The following is a 21,082-nucleotide window of genomic DNA, read 5'->3' on the forward strand; positions in this document are numbered from 1 at the left end:
CCTTCGCAACTTTAACATGAATAGAATTTTTGGCAATGTATAATATAGAAAGACGAAATTTTGGCAATGTTATAATATATAGTTTTTGGTAAGAATTTTTACCCATGCCATCATTTAGGTTCATTATTACATACAGCTTAACACAGTTCAAATGCTTTTTTTTGGTGTGCAGTTCAAGGTACTTTTAGATTCTTAGATCCTGTATGTTTTTTTTTTTACTTCTTCACTCATATTTTATTTTCTTATTTCCCAAAGGTTGATATTGTTTGGGTAGATTTTCTATATTTGCACAGTACAGATGCATATTTGTGCAAGCAAGAATTGTATAAAACGTTTACTCCATGCAATGATATGCATCCATTGCTATACCCAGCTTATGTGCAAAAACCAGATAACAATTTTCAACAAATAGTCATTTCATCCCACTGCAAAATTCTATACAGTTTGCCTTATCCCCATAATACCAAGCAAATGATTATGCTCCTACTTGAATAACTTGGTAACCATGGTAGCTACACCAGACAAGTGCTGATCAAGTCAAATGTTCACAATCTTGTGCTTCAAAGATTAAGTAAAGGTTCCAATAGCTTTGAAAACGAGATTGCTTTGTTTTGCTATCACTTCACCGAAAGTCATGGCCATAGACACCCAACAAGAGAAATACAAGTATACCAAGCATTATTATCTGATCAGCTTGTGCCACTTGAAACTACACATGATCATGCCTTTTGAGGTAGTTTTCAAGCAAGCCTTAGCACTACTATTGCTAGCAGTGTCGCAGCTCTGACGTAAACTTCTTTTATGCTCTTATCCACCTCGAGAATCATTTCCTCATCTCGTATTCCTAACTTTCTTGCATTCTTGTTTGCATTGACAATTGTAGCCCTTAGCTTATTTACTGCCCTGGAAAGCCAAACCAGCCCAATTCCTAGCCCAGTGTTGAGGAGCTTAGATGCACAAAAGGGAACCCTTCCGCAAGCTACTTTGCAGATCACAGATAACAGGACAGCAAGGCCAGTGCCGGCAATGCCAGCAGAAAACTGTGTCAGGAGCTCAGGAAGCTCGGGACCAGATTTCTTCAGTGAAAGGAGTGCTGTTTTCCGCTTCTGCTTCTTGTCAATCATCAACGAAAGAAGGCTCTCACATGCATGTAAGTAGTTCTTCTTGTAGAGATCCCTTTCCATGCCTACTTTCTTTTTCTTTTGTGATGGCTTTCTTTTGACTTTCCCAGGACTGCAAGCCAAGAGAAAAAACATTAATTTGATACAATTTGTTTAGCAAGAAGTTACAGTAGCCATTATATATGCAGTGCATGGGACAATTAGAATATCTTGATTCTAGTGTATGATGTGTTTCATGAAGCTCACCACAACAGAGGAACAAGACAATATACTTACATTCAATAAAATTCTAGAATCTTGGATTACTAATTGGTGGAATACTAGGCAATCTGAATTTTTTTTGAAAAGAGTATTCTAAAAAACTCAGAATTCGAGAATCTGTTTCTCTACAGTCAAACTCCACATTAAATAAAGACAATTTTAATTGATTATTGTCAACTCAACTACAAAGACAGCTTAATAATGCATCCAAGACATCAAGAGGCAACTACTTCTACTGCAACAGAGCCAATAACATGCTTCTTAAGGTTTACTTTTGACAGCCTTCTTAATCTTAACTCAGATATGACTAACCCTAAAGGCTGATGAGCTGATCATTTCACTTTTGGGGGTTACAAATGCAGTAAAAGAATACTTAAAAGTTTTTGCTGTTCCTTCATTTTGATTTTCATGATCAAGAACATAATTTTCAGTCTTCACGAACAATCAACTCATAAATTCTCTGTGAAGACTAAACAAGTTTGTTTTCTACAATTAAGTTCTAAGTTCAATCTACATGAGCAGCTAATGCTGAAGTTAAAGAGTGAAGGAGGAAAATGAAAACAGGTGATTTTTTGGCTGAACAACAACAAAGCATATCCCAAAGTAAGGGGAGAGGTCCACTGTCAACGGAAGCAAATTTTGCATACCTTCTTAAAGGAACAGCCAATGCAGAGTGAATCTCCAATGTGGAGGAATGACTTCTGCCCTCTGATTCATGGATATTCAGCCTGCCCATATAGGATTTCAAATAAAGTCAGTGCCAGGATTCAAAACTGACAAAAACAGTCCTTTAAATATGTGCATTCATTATAAGAGTTGAGATCTTATCCGGTATTAGAGAGTCAAGTACTGGAATGTGAAGAAAATGATGGATTTGATCATTTTCAAATTTATTTTATTCAAAAATAATTTAAAATCTAGACAGTTAGAATTTTATTTATTCTACTTGTCATCATCTCAATCCAGCGTTGGACTTTTCGTTGCTGGAGAGGATCTAAATTCTCATAATAGGTGGTATATATATATATATTAATGAAGAATATAATGGCAACTGTTATAGCATATATGGAAAAAAATCTCATAATATTGTTACTGCATCTTAGAATACTACAAAGTATCCTAGACCTCTGTTTAATCTGGAATAAGCCCAACCAGTTGATCTACATATTTGTTGATTATATTTCTTTATTTAATTAGAACTAGGAATCTAATATCAGTGTAAATAAGACTGTTGGGTTTATTTTTTGTATCACACTATCTTTATATTAGTACTAATATCATTCTTATAAATGTTAAACAAAAAAAAACATTTTTATACAATTCTAAGTCTCTACTCCCTCCTTTCCCTGTTGCACCTAAAACCATCCAATTCAACAGGCAATATAAAAAGTTCACTGAAAAATATGTTAAAGCAAGGAATTACCATGCACACACAAGTAAAGCAGCCAATTTAAATTGGTCTACAAATATTTTTATATGAAATTACTCTCCGTGGTATTTTAGTTTTCCTATTTACTGCAGAATTAGATGGCACAATTTTAAAAAAAAAATTGCATAAAAAAGAAGAAAGTTTCTCAATATGCCAAAGAGGTTTGTTGTGACAATCAATTTTGCAGCCATCTTAAATGAAACTATCCCAATACAAGTGTAACACAGGGTAAGTAAATTATTCTAACGTGACAGAAATATATGCTTTATTTTTTATTTAATCATGTAGGCTGTAGCATACACCAATTACATTTAATTGCACATAGTCTAATTCTCCAACAAGTTCTTATGAATGCAATACAGTAGACTCAATTATGTAAAAGGCTTTATGATGCAGAGACTCCAGTATCTGACAATATACTAGAGAAGAAAGACAAATTTGAAATCATATTTTGGTCAAGTTTATTTTGACATTGAAAATCCAATTAAATTTGATGTTATTCCAAATATCAGTAATCACTAACCAGTAATGTATATAAAGATAAGTGCTGATTATTCTGTTCTACTATGGAAAAGTGTTCTCAAGCAAACCAATTCTTCATTTGTATGCACGGACTGTTAGAATTTCATGTGATCATTGAAGCTTAAACAAGTCTACATATTTATACCTACTGAAGTGTGGGACAAGCATAGTCCGTTTTTCACCCTTGTGTGAGTTTTCTGTTAAGTAGGACTCAGCAACCACAGAAAGAAGATTTTTCATCTCAACAGCAGCACCCATAAATGTGACCTGACCATCTGGATGAACTGAAACCTTTGAACTCAGGGCCGAGTTTTGAAAAATATCTAGCAAAAGCTTCTGGTTGTAGGATTTGCTATAAGGGTAGAGAAGAGATGCCAATGCTTGTCGAGGGTCATCAATGCCTGACAATTGCAAATCCATCAAATCAGACAATAAGGACATATGCACTCCACCTGTCCCTGCTTCGGCAGTTCCAGACCTGATGAACTGCATAATTTTATCATGCTCAGTGCATTGTTCAATGACGCCAAAGCTGAAACGTTCTGCACTTGGGCAGGTTGCTGCAACCAAAGTGAAGTGGTATTACTTAGAGTAAGACAAAAAACATAAAAACAAAGGATTTAGCAGCGTATGTCATCTTAAACATACATCTAATCAATAAGTAAAGTCACAAGAAACGTTATCAATTAAATCTATCATCGGCCCTTCAATTTCTTTCATCATTGTAGCAATGCTTCGCATCTGAGCGAAAAAACCTTCACTGGTTGGATATTAGAGTAATCCTTTGGTCATTAGGTTTAACATCTCATACTAAATTAACATGTGAAAGAAAGATGCATACTCAATAAATAGAGACGCCCACAAGCTATCTTTAATGGTATAAGTTGATAGAAGTGATACATAATGTAGAAATTGTTGTAACCACAAATCCAGTGATCAACGTGCATAGGTTTGAATCCCTCCTTCAACCAGTAAAATCTCCTTTGGCAGTTATTGCTTCCCAAGGAGATCCCCCGGTGCCTAGAGGCTAGTTGAGTAGTATCTTTTGATGGAGGAAATACAGAGCCCTAGGAGGTAATTCCTCTACATGAGCCTCTGTCGACTCCTTTCAGATTTCAAGCATGTCATTGGTGCCTTGACTGGTAGACTTGGACAAACCTATCCTCACTAAGTCACTATCAATCTACTATATTGCTTATTAAAAAATAAAAATAAAAAATCTACACAGTTCAACCTACAGCGAACTATAGGCTACATCCATAGAGAAAACGTAGAGAAAATTCAGTACGGCCAAGGAAGATTACAAGAAGTAGTTGCTCAACTCTTAAAGCCTGATCCCAGTACAACCAAATTCTTACTTTTGCTAACATTACAATCTAACTATTGATTTTACAACATATATTGGCCTGTGCTGCAAGAAATGCCTTGAAATTCCTTGTCCATTTGCACTGCATGCTTTTCGGGGCGGGATCAGTTGTTAGGCCAAGAAACCCATAATTATATACAAGCCACTTTAGAACATAGTCGTAAAGTGTATTTTCAGGATGGTTACAAAAATAGATCTTAAGTTGTGGGGGCTTACTTCATGTGTACCTTTCAATATATATACCAAATACCAATACATAACCGAATGAGATGGTTGCACACCTTGGGTGTCAATAAGCACGGGCCTTTGAGCTGACGAGTGAACATTGACAAACTGATTGGAACCGAACCATTCATTTTCAGATTTCCTCGAATCCTCACATGGATTTGGCATAAAACTAGGAGCCTGATATCTGATAATTTCTGGTTTTGGTACAGGAGAAGGTAACAATGGTTGACAACCCTGTATTAAACAAAGTTTCACAGGAAAAACAAATAAATTACCATATTAAGCAAACAAAAAGTCCAAATTATTCAGAATTGAAATAAAACATCATAAACTGAGAAACGAAAAGTAATATAGTCAATTAAAACTTCCAATTGCACTCTATAATCCACTGTGTTTATGTTAAGCTAACTAGTTCACTGATTAAAATGGAAAAGATGAATGAAACATATATTACCTTGTTGATGATGGTACCGAGCATAAGGCGTGGAGAACAAAGATGAGAAGCCATGAATGAAAGAGAGATTGTTTGAAAGAAGAGAGGATTTGATACCAAAACTCTCTTATCGCGACAATTGTGGATTCACCTTATCGCTCCATGCGCCTCAAATGCACAACAAAGGACAACACAAGTAACTGTTGTCGACGTTATCAATGTTTTTTTAGGTTCAATATTTTATTAATTTTCTAATATACTTTACTTTTATTGATGCTTATTTTGAAACGTACTAAAAAGTCCACCACACACAATGACAAATAATACAAAATTACAAAATTTATAAACTAAATAAATAGAAAAAAATATAAAGAAGTTGAAGAATTTGATAAGTTATGTTTTTTTGTGCTACTCCCTATTTCATATTTTTCATAGGAATCAAATTATTTACCTTTTAATTGTTTTGAGAAATTAATAAGACTTTAACCATTGCATAAACGTCTTATTGCACCAAATAATTTACATCATATTTTGTTGAGACATTAATAGATATACTAGATTCGCACACATATCCTAATAAAGATACATGGTGACTTATAATTGAAAAACAGATAAATGGAATAAAATTATATTATGTCAAAATTTTGGAAGCTGACCAAGCAAATCAATGATCTTATGATCTTATCTAATAGGGATTAACATGGTCGAGTTATGAGAGGTTAAGGCTTATTCTTTAATTGGTTTTAAATATTGATAATTAATTGGGTCAACTTTTAAATTCCAACCCAACCTTAGACCTGATTAAATATAATATATATTCATTTTAATAAAAAAAATTCAATATTACTTATTATTATAAATATGTAATTAAACATATAAAATGATATATGTAGATATATTATTAATCGTGTATATGATGAAAAATGATAGAATCGATCATAATTTTGAACAAAAATGTGTCACTCTGCACATTTGAATAAAGATATATACAAACATGGTGAGTAAGTAACTATATAACGAGTCGAACCAATTCATATTTTTGTCTCTATCCGACCATAAATATCAAACCTAGTCATAGACATATGAGACCCAACCATACTTAGTCTCGATTATGGTTGGGACATACTGAGTGAGCGGATAGGACAATTAATGCTCACCTCAGTTATCTATTGTGATGGGATTGTTATCATTCAACATAGGGGAAATGCTTGTGCTAAGTTTGGTGCTAATCAAATGTGGGGTTTGGAACTCATCATCAGCTTCCTAGAGTCCTTGGTCCTCTCCTCTCACCACACTCCATGAGAATCATCTTCCTCATCGTGTATTTTTTATTTTGATGCTTTCTTTGATTTCCTATCTCACCAAAAAAATAAACAAAAATGTGCCTTAAAATTTTAGATTTTATAAAAAAGAAAACGTGATTTATATTTTCTTGTGAGAACGGAAAACTAAGGCGCAGCCAAACCTGACTAAATTCTACTGCCTCGTAACATCTTCGCTTTTTAGACTTAAGTACCGTTGGCGTTTGTGATACACGTTCCAAAAAGAAAGCGAGTCGGCGAAACCAGATAGATCAGAACCACTCGCAAGGCGCGTCACCGCCACAGCAATTTCCCTCGTCTGGAATTATTATTTATAACCATCTTCGTATCTTCTTACATTATATTTTCTCGTTCATTTCTCTCTCTCTCTCTCTTTCTCTATCAGAATCGAAACCCTAGAAAATTCCTATCTCCCGATTCAATCAATTTCCCCTCACCGAACCCCATATTTTTTCATCAATCCTTCACTTTCCCCTTGTAAAGTTTCACACTTTACCCAATTCCCCAACTCTAACGTAACCAATTGGTACCAGATTTCTCACACAGATCCTTCAACCGGGTTTCGATTCTGAGCAATTCCAACCCAATTCTGATTATTCATTAGTTGTGGCTTTCGCATGGGTAAGATTCTCCAAGAAACGTCGACGCCATCCTCCAATTCCTCATTCCATTCATCTTCTTCCGCTCCTGCAACAACGTTGTCTACTTCGATTACCGACACAGTGAGAGGGTCCCACCAGTTTAAGATTACTGGGTATTCTTTGTCGAAGGGAATTGGGATCGGAAAATACATAGCGTCTGAGACTTTCTCTGTTGGAGGGTACGATTGGGCGATCTATTTCTACCCTGATGGGAAGAGCGTTGAGGACAATGCTACATATGTTTCGCTCTTCATTGCGCTCGCGAGCGAAGGAACCGATGTTAGAGCACTTTTTGAGTTGACCCTTTTGGATCAGAGTGGGAAGGAGAGGCATAAGGTTCATAGCCATTTTGAGAGGACTCTTGAGAGCGGGCCTTATACGTTGAAATATCGTGGCAGCATGTGGTGGGTTCTTTTTTTATTTTCCCTTGAAGATTATTCGCCGATTTCCTTTTTTTCATTTGAAGTTTGATCTTGATTTCCTTAGTTTCATGAATTAATGTTGTTTAGGCATCACCAATCAAAATGCGTGTTAATTGATTAAATTATTAATTTAAAAAACAAAGTCTTACTGCAATTATTGTTATGTTAAAATTTTGATTGGTTGTGTCGTGCAATCAATATACTGGTTCAACTGAAAAAATAAATCATTTATAGGTTTCCGTATGCCGGGTACTCCGATAAGTTCCTACCTACTATGGGTATATAGACGTATAGGTGTTTATATGTGAAATTTTGAAGACCTGATGGGAAATTTTAATCGTTGGAAATTGTCATCATATATTTTGCTTGTAGTGGATAAGATCATAGTATGTTCCGGAATGTCTATTACATACTTGCATTGTTTGTAAACTAAATCTTTGTTCTTTCAAGGGACAACCGAAGTGTTGTTTTTCCACTTGTGGTGTTGTTTTATACTAAAATTGTGACACTTGGAAAACGTCATCACAAGCACCTATAGAACATCCAAGGTCCGTCCTTTTTCAACACTTCAGATTACTTGTGGGCTGGGCTGCTTTGAACGCATATGTCAATATATGTGTGAAAATGTTTTAGGGCACTCTGCCTTTGAATGCATTTGCCAAATACATTATTGGAATGCTAGATTTATGGAACTTCTTAGTAACAAGGGAAAATGAACAGTTTGGTAGAGGCTAACTGTTTGAATTGGGGTGTTGCAGGGGTTACAAGCGGTTTTTTAAGAGGACAGCACTAGAGACATCGGACTACCTTAAAGATGATTGCCTCAGTGTTAATTGTAGCGTTGGTGTTGTGAAGTCACACACAGAGGGCCCTAAAATATACTCCGTAGCAGTACCACCTTCTAACATGGGTCAGCATTTTGGGCAGCTACTGGAAAGTAGGAAAGGCAGTGATGTGAGTTTTGAAGTGAATGGGGAAATCTTCAATGCTCATAAATTGGTATTAGCAGCTCGCTCGCCTGTTTTCAGAGCCCAACTCTTTGGTCCTATGAAAGATCAGAATACTAAGTGTATAAAAGTTGAAGATATTGAGGCTCCAGTTTTCAAGGTTTGAATAAATGATCTTTGGGCTTCCTTTTTTATTGATGTTAGTAATGTGGCTGCAAAAATATGTCTTGGTTATCATTTCTGTTTATATGCCCTGATATACACATTTGCTTCATAGTTGTTGGATTTCCCCCCGATTACCATTGTTAGGCATATTGTTACATCTTAATCTAGACCAGTTGTGGTGTATTGTTTTGAATTGTGTTTCCAAAACAGTATGTTCTTTTAAATATTGTGTAAGTGCTAAGTAGGAATGAAACCAGGCAATTTCTTTTTAATAATTTATGTATATTCAAAAGTTGATGTTTGTTTTCTCAATTGGTCATTAACAACATGCATTTACATGCAAATACTATATGCAATGCTTGTGTGAGTTGTGTGTAACGGGATTGTGGCATTGACCACATTATTTAGCTCAACAAATTAAAGCTTAGTCACATGTATGTGAAATGGGCAACTTGTCTATTGTGCCCAACCATATTCCTTTATTTTGCAGGCATTGCTTCATGTTATATATTGGGACTCGCTACCTGACATGCAAGAGCTTACTGGGTTGAACTCAAAATGGGCAACTACCTTGATGGCTCAGCATCTACTAGCGGCAGCTGATCGGTATGGCTTAGAGAGGCTTAGGCTGATGTGTGAAACAACTCTCTGTGAAGTCGTTGCAATAAATACTGTGGCTACAACTTTAGCCTTAGCAGAGCAGCACCATTGTTTCCAGCTTAAAGCAGTCTGTCTGAAATTTATTGCAAGGCCTGAAAATCTCAGAGGTGTGTTTTCCTTCTTTGAGCTTTTTGTGTTATGTGCTTATAGCATAACACCAATGCAGCTAAGGGGTAATTTGGGCATTAAAAGGTCTGGAAGTGGATCCATGTCATAGAGACAACACAATTTTATCTGTTTATCACAACCATCACCTTTTATCCAGGCTTAGGACCGGCTATGTATATAGCATAAATCACACACAGGCAAGCTTAAAAGGGTCTGGAAGTATTGTACCAAAAAACAAAAGTCTGAAAGTCAAAACGTAAAAAACAGTTAACTTTGTTGCTGATAGTTATGTTTGTCACCTACTCCCTATTATTATGTCCTGCATCTATTAGGATGTAGGATCTTTTTAACGCTTTTGCGTTAGTTTTTCATTCAGAACTATAAGTCTATAACCATCAACTGATGTATTTTCTTCCCTTTTGTTTCTTCAGCTGTGATGCAAACTGATGGTTTTGAGTACTTAAAGGAAAGTTGCCCAGCGGTTCTCACAGAGCTATTGGAGTATGTGGCCAGGGTTACGGAGCATTCAGACTTCATGTGTAAGCACAGGAATGACGCAATACTTGATGGCAGTGACATAAATGGAAGGAGGGTGAAACAAAGGCTATAATGTGAACACTCTTCTGTACAACCCTCCTCCCAATCCCCTTTAAAAAAACAATGAAAGCCATGGATTGAGGGAGATGATATGATTTTACAGGACCATAAGAAGTTCTAAATTTTCTTAGCTTTAATGTCTAGTTGTTGTAAATGTAGTTTGTTTTGGTGCTGCTGCAGAGGTCCGTTTCACTGTAGGTTTCTGTTATCTTGACTTTTAGTAAAACATTTGTTTAAAGATATTGTTGACTACCTCTACTTTTAGCGTTCTTTTTACATTTTGATTTATGGTTTCCCGTTAGTATTGGATTCAACGTTGGTTAACCGAAAAGTGTTAAGTTTTGGACTTTGGGTGGAAAAAAGTATGGTGTCATTATGCGTTGTTTTGGGTTGGTGTTGTTCAGCTACTTATGCTTCCAATGATATATATATTCAAATCCTTAGACTGTAAGTAAAGTTCACCCGCACAAAAAATTCATGTGGTCGAATGAACCATACATTATTGTTTACAAGGGTAGTTTTAGAATTTAGATAGCAAGTGTTTTTATGAAACCAAATTTGAAATGTCATATATTGATCAATTAAAGAGCCTGTGTTAGTGAAAAATTATTTTGATTTTTTGTTCATTCTAGACAAATGTTCTCATATCTATTTGTAGTTCACTATCAAGAAAATCTTTTTTGTGAGAGGAGACCGATCAACGTTCAAACTAGGTTTTTTTTTTCCTTTTTTATGTGAACAATGTTCAACCTTCAAACCAGCATTAATGTTTCATCCGACAGATGGGGTAGACAATCAAACAGTTGCACCAAAAAGATCTTTCTCTTATATTTGTTCCACTCTTCAAATTCTATTAAGACAAGGACATGGTTTAGCCAAATCCTCCATAATTATTTTTCTGAAAGCTACACTATATTCAGTTTTAATATAAGTAGTACTCTTAAGTCTCGATACTTTTAATGCTAAATTGGTATTCAAAGATCATCAATCTCGTACACTTTTTTGTCTAACTACATATATGCTCGAAAGAGGATAATCTTATTCAATGCCAACTCAAAATCTTATTGAACCAATCACTCTTTGGTGTCACATTTTTATTAAATAAAACATTTAAAAAATATATAAGATGTGGCTCCATAGATAAGAGTGTATCAATTTTCAGCCATACATGCAAAATCAGGATTGAGTTCTGACATGGGTCTGGTCCCCTATAATCTCATGGCCCATTAGCCCTACATACCCACGTGTAATAAATATAGACCAAGAACTGGTATAGGGTATAGCTCAATGCAACTCACTCTGTCTGGTCTTGAAATAACAAACTAACCCATGTGGGTCATGTTGTCCTTTAATGTGAACACACAACACAGTTTATGATTATCTTCTTCTTCTCTCTTCAACATGATTAGGTGACTTTGAACCCCTTGATGTGGTTTATGGCAATAACGACAAGGGTCTGGTTCTGCTTTGTGCAAACACAGTACACGTTATCATTGACTCTACTAAGGGTAAGGGTCAGGGATGGACCTTCAAGTTATTGTTCCAATCAAGATACATGATTATATTTTGGGGTGGCCTCCTCTAGAAAAAAAGAATGTTTTATCAGTGTATCCAACTTCTATGAGAGGATGAATATATCGATAGTGTTATTAGTATTTCAATTGATGCATATTAATAGTTTTATTAAAGTTGTGGTCAGCATAACTATCGAAATCACAACATTGTAATCATAATTATACATTCATGAACATTTTTATTACTTAATTATTATTGTGCAATGAGTCATGAACGTGCTAAGATATAAAAAACATAGTGACGTGCTAGTGTTTTAGTTGTGTCATTCACTGCTGAGGATATTTTAAAATGTGATTATGATAATGTTAATTAATAATGACTACTAAAGAAAGAAGGTAATTAAATATGATACAGGATGTGAATTCATATTTTTGTCTCTATCCGACCATAAATATCAAACCTAGTCATAGACATATGAGACCCAACCATACTTAGTCTCGATTATGGTTGGGACATACTGAGTGAGCGGATAGGACAATTAATGCTCACCTCAGTTATCTATTGTGATGGGATTGTTATCATTCAACATAGGGGAAATGCTTGTGCTAAGTTTGGTGCTAATCAAATGTGGGGTTTGGAACTCATCATCAGCTTCCTAGAGTCCTTGGTCCTCTCCTCTCACCACACTCCATGAGAATCATCTTCCTCATCGTGTATTTTTTATTTTGATGCTTTCTTTGATTTCCTATCTCACCAAAAAAATAAACAAAAATGTGCCTTAAAATTTTAGATTTTATAAAAAAGAAAACGTGATTTATATTTTCTTGTGAGAACGGAAAACTAAGGCGCAGCCAAACCTGACTAAATTCTACTGCCTCGTAACATCTTCGCTTTTTAGACTTAAGTACCGTTGGCGTTTGTGATACACGTTCCAAAAAGAAAGCGAGTCGGCGAAACCAGATAGATCAGAACCACTCGCAAGGCGCGTCACCGCCACAGCAATTTCCCTCGTCTGGAATTATTATTTATAACCATCTTCGTATCTTCTTACATTATATTTTCTCGTTCATTTCTCTCTCTCTCTCTCTTTCTCTATCAGAATCGAAACCCTAGAAAATTCCTATCTCCCGATTCAATCAATTTCCCCTCACCGAACCCCATATTTTTTCATCAATCCTTCACTTTCCCCTTGTAAAGTTTCACACTTTACCCAATTCCCCAACTCTAACGTAACCAATTGGTACCAGATTTCTCACACAGATCCTTCAACCGGGTTTCGATTCTGAGCAATTCCAACCCAATTCTGATTATTCATTAGTTGTGGCTTTCGCATGGGTAAGATTCTCCAAGAAACGTCGACGCCATCCTCCAATTCCTCATTCCATTCATCTTCTTCCGCTCCTGCAACAACGTTGTCTACTTCGATTACCGACACAGTGAGAGGGTCCCACCAGTTTAAGATTACTGGGTATTCTTTGTCGAAGGGAATTGGGATCGGAAAATACATAGCGTCTGAGACTTTCTCTGTTGGAGGGTACGATTGGGCGATCTATTTCTACCCTGATGGGAAGAGCGTTGAGGACAATGCTACATATGTTTCGCTCTTCATTGCGCTCGCGAGCGAAGGAACCGATGTTAGAGCACTTTTTGAGTTGACCCTTTTGGATCAGAGTGGGAAGGAGAGGCATAAGGTTCATAGCCATTTTGAGAGGACTCTTGAGAGCGGGCCTTATACGTTGAAATATCGTGGCAGCATGTGGTGGGTTCTTTTTTTATTTTCCCTTGAAGATTATTCGCCGATTTCCTTTTTTTCATTTGAAGTTTGATCTTGATTTCCTTAGTTTCATGAATTAATGTTGTTTAGGCATCACCAATCAAAATGCGTGTTAATTGATTAAATTATTAATTTAAAAAACAAAGTCTTACTGCAATTATTGTTATGTTAAAATTTTGATTGGTTGTGTCGTGCAATCAATATACTGGTTCAACTGAAAAAATAAATCATTTATAGGTTTCCGTATGCCGGGTACTCCGATAAGTTCCTACCTACTATGGGTATATAGACGTATAGGTGTTTATATGTGAAATTTTGAAGACCTGATGGGAAATTTTAATCGTTGGAAATTGTCATCATATATTTTGCTTGTAGTGGATAAGATCATAGTATGTTCCGGAATGTCTATTACATACTTGCATTGTTTGTAAACTAAATCTTTGTTCTTTCAAGGGACAACCGAAGTGTTGTTTTTCCACTTGTGGTGTTGTTTTATACTAAAATTGTGACACTTGGAAAACGTCATCACAAGCACCTATAGAACATCCAAGGTCCGTCCTTTTTCAACACTTCAGATTACTTGTGGGCTGGGCTGCTTTGAACGCATATGTCAATATATGTGTGAAAATGTTTTAGGGCACTCTGCCTTTGAATGCATTTGCCAAATACATTATTGGAATGCTAGATTTATGGAACTTCTTAGTAACAAGGGAAAATGAACAGTTTGGTAGAGGCTAACTGTTTGAATTGGGGTGTTGCAGGGGTTACAAGCGGTTTTTTAAGAGGACAGCACTAGAGACATCGGACTACCTTAAAGATGATTGCCTCAGTGTTAATTGTAGCGTTGGTGTTGTGAAGTCACACACAGAGGGCCCTAAAATATACTCCGTAGCAGTACCACCTTCTAACATGGGTCAGCATTTTGGGCAGCTACTGGAAAGTAGGAAAGGCAGTGATGTGAGTTTTGAAGTGAATGGGGAAATCTTCAATGCTCATAAATTGGTATTAGCAGCTCGCTCGCCTGTTTTCAGAGCCCAACTCTTTGGTCCTATGAAAGATCAGAATACTAAGTGTATAAAAGTTGAAGATATTGAGGCTCCAGTTTTCAAGGTTTGAATAAATGATCTTTGGGCTTCCTTTTTTATTGATGTTAGTAATGTGGCTGCAAAAATATGTCTTGGTTATCATTTCTGTTTATATGCCCTGATATACACATTTGCTTCATAGTTGTTGGATTTCCCCCCGATTACCATTGTTAGGCATATTGTTACATCTTAATCTAGACCAGTTGTGGTGTATTGTTTTGAATTGTGTTTCCAAAACAGTATGTTCTTTTAAATATTGTGTAAGTGCTAAGTAGGAATGAAACCAGGCAATTTCTTTTTAATAATTTATGTATATTCAAAAGTTGATGTTTGTTTTCTCAATTGGTCATTAACAACATGCATTTACATGCAAATACTATATGCAATGCTTGTGTGAGTTGTGTGTAACGGGATTGTGGCATTGACCACATTATTTAGCTCAACAAATTAAAGCTTAGTCACATGTATGTGAAATGGGCAACTTGTCTATTGTGCCCAACCATATTCCTTTATTTTGCAGGCATTGCTTCATGTTATATATTGGGACTCGCTACCTGACATGCAAGAGCTTACTGGGTTGAACTCAAAATGGGCAACTACCTTGATGGCTCAGCATCTACTAGCGGCAGCTGATCGGTATGGCTTAGAGAGGCTTAGGCTGATGTGTGAAACAACTCTCTGTGAAGTCGTTGCAATAAATACTGTGGCTACAACTTTAGCCTTAGCAGAGCAGCACCATTGTTTCCAGCTTAAAGCAGTCTGTCTGAAATTTATTGCAAGGCCTGAAAATCTCAGAGGTGTGTTTTCCTTCTTTGAGCTTTTTGTGTTATGTGCTTATAGCATAACACCAATGCAGCTAAGGGGTAATTTGGGCATTAAAAGGTCTGGAAGTGGATCCATGTCATAGAGACAACACAATTTTATCTGTTTATCACAACCATCACCTTTTATCCAGGCTTAGGACCGGCTATGTATATAGCATAAATCACACACAGGCAAGCTTAAAAGGGTCTGGAAGTATTGTACCAAAAAACAAAAGTCTGAAAGTCAAAACGTAAAAAACAGTTAACTTTGTTGCTGATAGTTATGTTTGTCACCTACTCCCTATTATTATGTCCTGCATCTATTAGGATGTAGGATCTTTTTAACGCTTTTGCGTTAGTTTTTCATTCAGAACTATAAGTCTATAACCATCAACTGATGTATTTTCTTCCCTTTTGTTTCTTCAGCTGTGATGCAAACTGATGGTTTTGAGTACTTAAAGGAAAGTTGCCCAGCGGTTCTCACAGAGCTATTGGAGTATGTGGCCAGGGTTACGGAGCATTCAGACTTCATGTGTAAGCACAGGAATGACGCAATACTTGATGGCAGTGACATAAATGGAAGGAGGGTGAAACAAAGGCTATAATGTGAACACTCTTCTGTACAACCCTCCTCCCAATCCCCTTTAAAAAAACAATGAAAGCCATGGATTGAGGGAGATGATATGATTTTACAGGACCATAAGAAGTTCTAAATTTTCTTAGCTTTAATGTCTAGTTGTTGTAAATGTAGTTTGTTTTGGTGCTGCTGCAGAGGTCCGTTTCACTGTAGGTTTCTGTTATCTTGACTTTTAGTAAAACATTTGTTTAAAGATATTGTTGACTACCTCTACTTTTAGCGTTCTTTTTACATTTTGATTTATGGTTTCCCGTTAGTATTGGATTCAACGTTGGTTAACCGAAAAGTGTTAAGTTTTGGACTTTGGGTGGAAAAAAGTATGGTGTCATTATGCGTTGTTTTGGGTTGGTGTTGTTCAGCTACTTATGCTTCCAATGATATATATATTCAAATCCTTAGACTGTAAGTAAAGTTCACCCGCACAAAAAATTCATGTGGTCGAATGAACCATACATTATTGTTTACAAGGGTAGTTTTAGAATTTAGATAGCAAGTGTTTTTATGAAACCAAATTTGAAATGTCATATATTGATCAATTAAAGAGCCTGTGTTAGTGAAAAATTATTTTGATTTTTTGTTCATTCTAGACAAATGTTCTCATATCTATTTGTAGTTCACTATCAAGAAAATCTTTTTTGTGAGAGGAGACCGATCAACGTTCAAACTAGGTTTTTTTTTTCCTTTTTTATGTGAACAATGTTCAACCTTCAAACCAGCATTAATGTTTCATCCGACAGATGGGGTAGACAATCAAACAGTTGCACCAAAAAGATCTTTCTCTTATATTTGTTCCACTCTTCAAATTCTATTAAGACAAGGACATGGTTTAGCCAAATCCTCCATAATTATTTTTCTGAAAGCTACACTATATTCAGTTTTAATATAAGTAGTACTCTTAAGTCTCGATACTTTTAATGCTAAATTGGTATTCAAAGATCATCAATCTCGTACACTTTTTTGTCTAACTACATATATGCTCGAAAGAGGATAATCTTATTCAATGCCAACTCAAAATCTTATTGAACCAATCACTCTTTGGTGTCACATTTTTATTAAATAAAACATTTAAAAAATATATAAGATGTGGCTCCATAGATAAGAGTGTATCAATTTTCAGCCATACATGCAAAATCAGGATTGAGTTCTGACATGGGTCTGGTCCCCTATAATCTCATGGCCCATTAGCCCTACATACCCACGTGTAATAAATATAGACCAAGAACTGGTATAGGGTATAGCTCAATGCAACTCACTCTGTCTGGTCTTGAAATAACAAACTAACCCATGTGGGTCATGTTGTCCTTTAATGTGAACACACAACACAGTTTATGATTATCTTCTTCTTCTCTCTTCAACATGATTAGGTGACTTTGAACCCCTTGATGTGGTTTATGGCAATAACGACAAGGGTCTGGTTCTGCTTTGTGCAAACACAGTACACGTTATCATTGACTCTACTAAGGGTAAGGGTCAGGGATGGACCTTCAAGTTATTGTTCCAATCAAGATACATGATTATATTTTGGGGTGGCCTCCTCTAGAAAAAAAGAATGTTTTATCAGTGTATCCAACTTCTATGAGAGGATGAATATATCGATAGTGTTATTAGTATTTCAATTGATGCATATTAATAGTTTTATTAAAGTTGTGGTCAGCATAACTATCGAAATCACAACATTGTAATCATAATTATACATTCATGAACATTTTTATTACTTAATTATTATTGTGCAATGAGTCATGAACGTGCTAAGATATAAAAAACATAGTGACGTGCTAGTGTTTTAGTTGTGTCATTCACTGCTGAGGATATTTTAAAATGTGATTATGATAATGTTAATTAATAATGACTACTAAAGAAAGAAGGTAATTAAATATGATACAGGATGTGAGGTCATTTAATCTTTTCTGGAGAAAAGAAAATATAAGAGGATAAAATACAATGCCTATAATTTACAAGCATCGTGTACCTGAATCAGCACGTTCTAACATAATAATATATCATATCAATCGTGTCTTTTGGTTATTTGTAATTGCAGATATGTATTCAAACCTATAATAAACAATATCTTAGGGACAAATGTGGCCACACCTTATGTATAACTTTCATTAGAATATGTGTTCAGCAACCAACCTATAATAAACAATATCTTAGTATTATACATTATAATCGTCATTTAAGGGTTATTCATGCATTTGATATCTTGATTTAAATAAAGGTTTGGTACAATTTTTTCCTCTCTGCTAAAATTTGAAGCTTGTCTCATGGCTTTTGTTCATTTTATTTAGGCAGTTTAGGAAAACAAAACTATAAGATAATATGCATGGTATTGTGGGTAAGTAGATGCAAATACATATATCACTATATCCCAAAAAAGGGATAGCCATTAGCAATAAGGGGACAAAGGAAGAGAGTGAATGGATGATTAGTCACTCTCAAGAGTGTTTGGCAAAGGTGACAAGGTAATAGGTACAACTTTATCATCATCTTAGGTGGATAGTGGGTCATGTGACATGTCCCATTGCTGCAACCATGGGCCACAACTATGTCATCCACCACAAATTCATTCCCTTCATATCTTCATTCAACTTTTTCCACTATATGAATACATGGTTCAGTGACCCTCTCCTCAACACAGCACACAATTCAGATCACAAATTAAACACATATTCTTCTCTTCTAAGGCTCCTGAATAAGTAGAAATAATTAAGCAGATGGCATCATATTCAGTTAGAGGCTTATCAAAGGTTCGGTCATGGGAGAAATGTTCCAAGCAAATTAGGCAGCATAGGACAAGGCTTTACATAATATGGAGATGCACTGTGTTACTATTGTGCAGGCAAGACTAAACTATCATCATAGCTTGGTGCTAGTTACCATAAGTTGAAGAAATGGGTAAAAGTAAAGTTACTTAGTTTTTATGTTAAGGGTAGGTAGGTAAAAGAAACAATATGTTCATGCTGAATGTGTACATTATTATAAAGTAGCTTCTATACAATTGAAGTTAAAGATGATACTTCAACTCAATCTCAATTTCAGGTCTCAGTTTTGTTGATCCCATTACTTAGTTTTGTTTTTTTGTTTTACTAACATGATGAGGCTACAACACACCATTTGGGTGGTAACTAATGTTATAGAGTGCAAAATTGCAATTCCTTTGAAACTTTTTGACTTAATAAAGAAGTTGGTTATGACACCAAATTGGTTCAGCACCTTGAAGTAAATGGACAATCAACCATTTTCTATCTTAATACAAGTAAATAAATGGAATCTTAGAACAAGGGATGACACCAGCATAATGGATTTTCAGTCATATTCCACGAGTGACCAGTGTCACTTTATACTGCAGTGTACTAAAACAAAAATCTCTCACAAAATTTTAGAAAGTAGATATATGCAGCCGAATACTATTTAGCCGAATACTATTTCCAGCATTTGAACCCGTTCACATCTTTAGATCATTACTCCTAGACTCACCCCTTGCTGGAAAATAATAACAAAATGTGATTTTTTAAGCTATGTTTTCCCCCAATATCTTTTTAGCAATTATGATAACATTCAAAACATAAAGTAACAAATAATAGAAGGCAAAAGGTTAGTGTCTTTAAAAAGACAACATGTTCTTTGGTCACATATGTGACTGGTCGTGGAAGAACCTAAATGGCCCTTACCTCTCCTTCAATCATCTTTTCCTTCGTTTCATTTCATTTTCTATCTTATTTCACAACACAATTAAACGGACATGTCTAATCATTGGTGTTTTAAGCTTCATCTATAACAACTTTAAAATGGAAATGTTTCAAGTACATTAAAATATACATCAATTAATATCTCTTTACATGGTTCAAATTTTGATATACAAATACCATGCAGGATTATTTTGGCTAATTTTTCATTTGAGATTTTTATTGCAATTGGTTGCATTTGCAATTGAGCATTAAAAATGAGGATTAAGTGTCCTACTTTTCTGTGTCCTATTGTATTCCAATCAAATGAAAATTTGACATATACTAGAAAAGAAAATTAAAAAAAATATAACATAATATTTTTATATGATTTGGTGAGATATGATTAACTTGAGACATGGGAATGAGAAGATTTCGAGATAGAAAATCATGGTTAAAAACATATTAATGGTTGCTGGAAAACTTATCTTAATTTTTGCAATCTTCTTAACATCTTTCCCATATATAATTATTCATATAGCTAGATAGATTTACCTGAAATTGCATAGGCCTTTCTAATAAAGTTGAAATGTAACTAAGCTATTATACTATTGGCAAATCCAAAGTTCTTTTCATTGGTTACAAGTCATCCCATTTTCTCCAATTTTTCATCACCTACTCATCATTGCCAAAAGGAACCCTTCTCAATCAAACCATGATTTTTTGGAGTTAGACTCCTCTCCATTTTAATGGAGAGATAAGTTAGAGAGAAATACACTAAAAATTCAATAGACAATGACATTTATAACATTTACTTTTCATTGAAATTACAACTTTAGCTGTAAAAATACATTATAAAGTATAACTTGGAGAGGAGTCTTACTCAATTTTTTGGGTGGATACAAATTATTAGCTATCATTGAAGTTCAATTTGTACACTCTTAATCATAATGAAGATTTTCAAAAGAACAATGGATTTAACATTAAAACTCAAATAAATAATTAGAGAAAAATACATATGTAATATTTTGTACACTGTCATTGTTTCTTTGGTACTACAAAGGTATCTCTTCACCCTTTTGGGTAAGGAACTAAATTCTTCTGGGGTTTGTGGGTGTCTCTCCTAACAAGTGCCGCTCACAAGAATCGAACCCTTACCTTTTGGTCATCTTAGGAATCGAGCGAGACCTTATACCACTATTGTCAAATATTAATTTTTAATTATCATTATCTCTTAAATAAAAGTAACACAAATAAAAATAAATAATGGATAATTTAGTATAAATATTATAATAAAAAAATTAAGTGTCTTTAAAAAGGATAAAAAGAATGTATTAGTTCAAAGAAAAAAGCAACCCAATCCATTCCAAGAACAATTGAG

The 21,082-nt window shown here is 35.1% G+C and overlaps 3 protein-coding genes across 4 annotated transcripts; 2 read left to right on the forward strand and 1 right to left on the reverse strand.

The window, feature by feature from the left end:
• On the reverse strand, nucleotides 339-5,556 carry LOC109346619. The gene is made up of 5 exons (XM_019586280.1): nucleotides 5,382-5,556; nucleotides 4,981-5,161; nucleotides 3,479-3,893; nucleotides 2,030-2,110; nucleotides 339-1,233 (listed from the first exon to the last, which is right to left on the reverse strand). The coding sequence occupies exons 1-5, from the start codon at nucleotides 5,433-5,435 to the stop codon at nucleotides 741-743; spliced, it is 1,224 nt and encodes a 407-aa protein (XP_019441825.1). The 5' UTR covers nucleotides 5,436-5,556; the 3' UTR covers nucleotides 339-740.
• On the forward strand, nucleotides 6,914-16,240 carry LOC109346621 (BTB/POZ and MATH domain-containing protein 2-like). 2 transcript variants are annotated; one of them, XM_019586284.1, is made up of 5 exons: nucleotides 6,914-7,727; nucleotides 8,504-8,852; nucleotides 9,348-9,624; nucleotides 10,057-10,252; nucleotides 15,980-16,240. In XM_019586284.1, the coding sequence occupies exons 1-4, from the start codon at nucleotides 7,300-7,302 to the stop codon at nucleotides 10,233-10,235; spliced, it is 1,233 nt and encodes a 410-aa protein (XP_019441829.1). In that variant the 5' UTR covers nucleotides 6,914-7,299; the 3' UTR covers nucleotides 10,236-10,252; nucleotides 15,980-16,240. The 2 variants fall into 2 exon arrangements, with proteins under 2 accessions (XP_019441829.1, XP_019441828.1); XM_019586283.1 differs by lacking the exon at nucleotides 15,980-16,240 and having other exon boundaries at nucleotides 10,057-10,475.
• LOC109346620 (BTB/POZ and MATH domain-containing protein 2-like) lies at nucleotides 12,790-16,244 on the forward strand. Its single transcript, XM_019586282.1, has 4 exons — nucleotides 12,790-13,496; nucleotides 14,273-14,621; nucleotides 15,117-15,393; nucleotides 15,826-16,244. Exons 1-4 carry the CDS (start codon nucleotides 13,069-13,071, stop codon nucleotides 16,002-16,004), a joined length of 1,233 nt encoding a protein of 410 aa, XP_019441827.1. The 5' UTR covers nucleotides 12,790-13,068; the 3' UTR covers nucleotides 16,005-16,244.

Source organism: Lupinus angustifolius, chromosome LG04 (assembly GCF_001865875.1).
Source record: "Lupinus angustifolius cultivar Tanjil chromosome LG04, LupAngTanjil_v1.0, whole genome shotgun sequence".
NCBI lineage: Eukaryota > Viridiplantae > Streptophyta > Magnoliopsida > Fabales > Fabaceae > Lupinus > Lupinus angustifolius.

What these genes read in the sequence shown, in the direction of transcription:
- LOC109346620 (XM_019586282.1), top strand. Translation starts at nt 13,069, where the DNA reads ATGGGTAAGATTCTCCAAGAAACGTCGACGCCATCCTCCAATTCCTCA. An exon ending in AAATATCGTGGCAGCATGTG is followed by an intron (nt 13,497 to 14,272) that starts GTGGGTTCTTTT and finishes GGGGTGTTGCAG; the next exon opens with GGGTTACAAGCGGTTTTTTA. An exon ending in AAGGCCTGAAAATCTCAGAG is followed by an intron (nt 15,394 to 15,825) that starts GTGTGTTTTCCT and finishes TTGTTTCTTCAG; the next exon opens with CTGTGATGCAAACTGATGGT.
- LOC109346619 (XM_019586280.1), bottom strand. Translation starts at nt 5,435, where the DNA reads ATGGCTTCTCATCTTTGTTCTCCACGCCTTATGCTCGGTACCATCATC. An exon ending in CGTGCTTATTGACACCCAAG is followed by an intron (nt 3,894 to 4,980) that starts GTGTGCAACCAT and finishes CTTTGGTTGCAG; the next exon opens with CAACCTGCCCAAGTGCAGAA. An exon ending in TTGGCTGTTCCTTTAAGAAG is followed by an intron (nt 1,234 to 2,029) that starts GTATGCAAAATT and finishes CTTGGCTTGCAG; the next exon opens with TCCTGGGAAAGTCAAAAGAA.
- LOC109346621 (XM_019586284.1), top strand. Translation starts at nt 7,300, where the DNA reads ATGGGTAAGATTCTCCAAGAAACGTCGACGCCATCCTCCAATTCCTCA. An exon ending in AAATATCGTGGCAGCATGTG is followed by an intron (nt 7,728 to 8,503) that starts GTGGGTTCTTTT and finishes GGGGTGTTGCAG; the next exon opens with GGGTTACAAGCGGTTTTTTA. An exon ending in AAGGCCTGAAAATCTCAGAG is followed by an intron (nt 9,625 to 10,056) that starts GTGTGTTTTCCT and finishes TTGTTTCTTCAG; the next exon opens with CTGTGATGCAAACTGATGGT.